The 1,769-nt window shown below is 62.6% G+C and overlaps 1 protein-coding gene across 1 annotated transcript in view; it reads right to left on the reverse strand.

Annotated features, from left to right (window-relative positions):
- MACROD1 (mono-ADP ribosylhydrolase 1) overlaps window positions 1-1,769 on the reverse strand; it is a 152,664-nt gene that overhangs the window by 137,793 nt on the left and 13,102 nt on the right. The window contains 2 exon segments of the mRNA XM_040639292.1: window positions 819-935; window positions 1,467-1,568. Coding sequence (XP_040495226.1) covers window positions 819-935; window positions 1,467-1,568 — 219 coding nt within the window.

Raw genomic sequence — 1,769 nt, forward strand, 5'->3', positions numbered from 1 at the left:
CTGAGACTGGACAGGTGGGGAGGTGGCCACGCAGCAAGGTTTCCCAGGATAAGAGGCTCTGCCCACGTCTCCAAAAGTTTCTCTAAGGAAGCTCCTCCTCCCCGTGAAGCTTGGTAAGCAGGCGAACAAGGGCTGGGATTCAGCCCCCACGGGTCCTTGTCCCACAAACCGCCTGTGTACCAGGTGGACTTGACTGCCCTTGACACCCCACTCCTGACCTTGGCCAGACAACCATAGCCTGGGAGGAGAGCAACCACCTCCGTCCCGCCCCCGGGAGGAGAGAGAAGCAGGAGGCTCCTCCACTGGGCACACTAAATCGCCAAGCCTGCTAGAGCCACAGCAGGAAGCTGAGCCCAGGGCACGGGGGCCTCTGCCGCCCTTCCCCTTGACAAACTCCCTGGCCTGCTCCAGGTCTGGAGGGGGGCAGAGCAGGCAGGACACAGAGGAGGGAGAGCAGTGGTGGGGCGTCTGCAGCCCCTGAGGTCAGACCACCCCGTTCTGGCCTCCGCCTTCCTGGCAGGGCCGCCCAGTGCAATTCCAGCCAAGCTCTCTCCCTTCCCGGCCGCTAATGGGTCTCAGAGCTGCAAGGCAGCTCGGCCAAGGCACCCCCGACACGGCAGGTCAGGGTTTCAAGGGAAAGGAGTCGCGCAGCCAACACACTGGGCTCCCGTGGCGCCAGCAAGCCATCCTCATCCAGCCGCCCGAGCCTCGCCGGAGCCAGGTGGCGTCCACCCATGCCTGGCACAGCAGACTGGAGCAAAGGTGACGAGGCAGCCACCCAGGTCTCTGGCTCCGGCCGGCCAGAAGCCCCCACTCACCGGCGTTGACGATGGCGTCCACCTCCAGCTTGGTGATGTCGCCGCGGAACAGGGAGACCTTCTCGTTGAGCTGCTTATCCTTCTTGTACTTCGGCTCCTCCGCCTTCGTGGTCACCCCTGGACAAGCAGAAGCCAAGGGGTGGGGGTCAGAGAGAGGCCCTCACTACAGAGCGCCTCCACCAACCCCCTCCACCTCCAGAGGCAGGGGACTGGTGACGCGGGCACCAGCCATCCACGATGAGTGGGCGCCTCTCCCTCGAGGCATGCACGTGGGCCCTTGAATCTCCCCCGGCTTAAGCACAGGTACAGCATTAAAGTTATCCATCCCCATTTTACAGACGTGGAAACTGAGGCCTAGGCAGGTGAAGTGACTTGCCCCCGGTGATGAGTTGCCAGGCCGGCAATGCGCAGGGGTCCCCACAACCGTGCGGTCGTGACTCTGGGGCTCAGTTTCCCAACAGTACAATGGGGATAAGAACCGAACCCTCCTCAGATCGGGTTCGTAATTAAAGTGCCCCCCACACAGCAAGCACCCCCTGAATGCTGCTGCCATTCTTCCTGGACCGGTTGGTATGACGCTCCCACAACACGAGTCTGAAGAGGACACCCACCAAATTGCCAGCTGCCCCTCCCTGGTGCACGGCCTACCTTTCGCCGTCTCTTTCCAGGTCGGGATCTTTTTCAGCCTGATGAAGTCCTTGCAGAAGTAATGTTCCTCCCGCTGCTTGTCACTCAGGCCCTTCAGAAACGCTACAGGGGTGGGGTGGGGCAGGCAGGAAGGAGCGTCAAGGCAGGCAGGGAGAAGAGCGGTCTGGGGGCTTCCCCCACCCCCTGTATCTCTCCCTTCTTCACCGGGACTCTCACCTCGTCCAAGGATGCAAGCCAGCCCTCCACGTCCACCCTTCCCACAGGCATATTGGGCGCGGGGGGGGGGGGGGGTTAGAGCCGGGA

Source organism: Ursus maritimus, unplaced genomic scaffold (genome assembly GCF_017311325.1).
Source record: "Ursus maritimus isolate PB19 unplaced genomic scaffold, ASM1731132v1 scaffold_23, whole genome shotgun sequence".
In the NCBI taxonomy this organism is placed as follows: domain Eukaryota; kingdom Metazoa; phylum Chordata; class Mammalia; order Carnivora; family Ursidae; genus Ursus; species Ursus maritimus.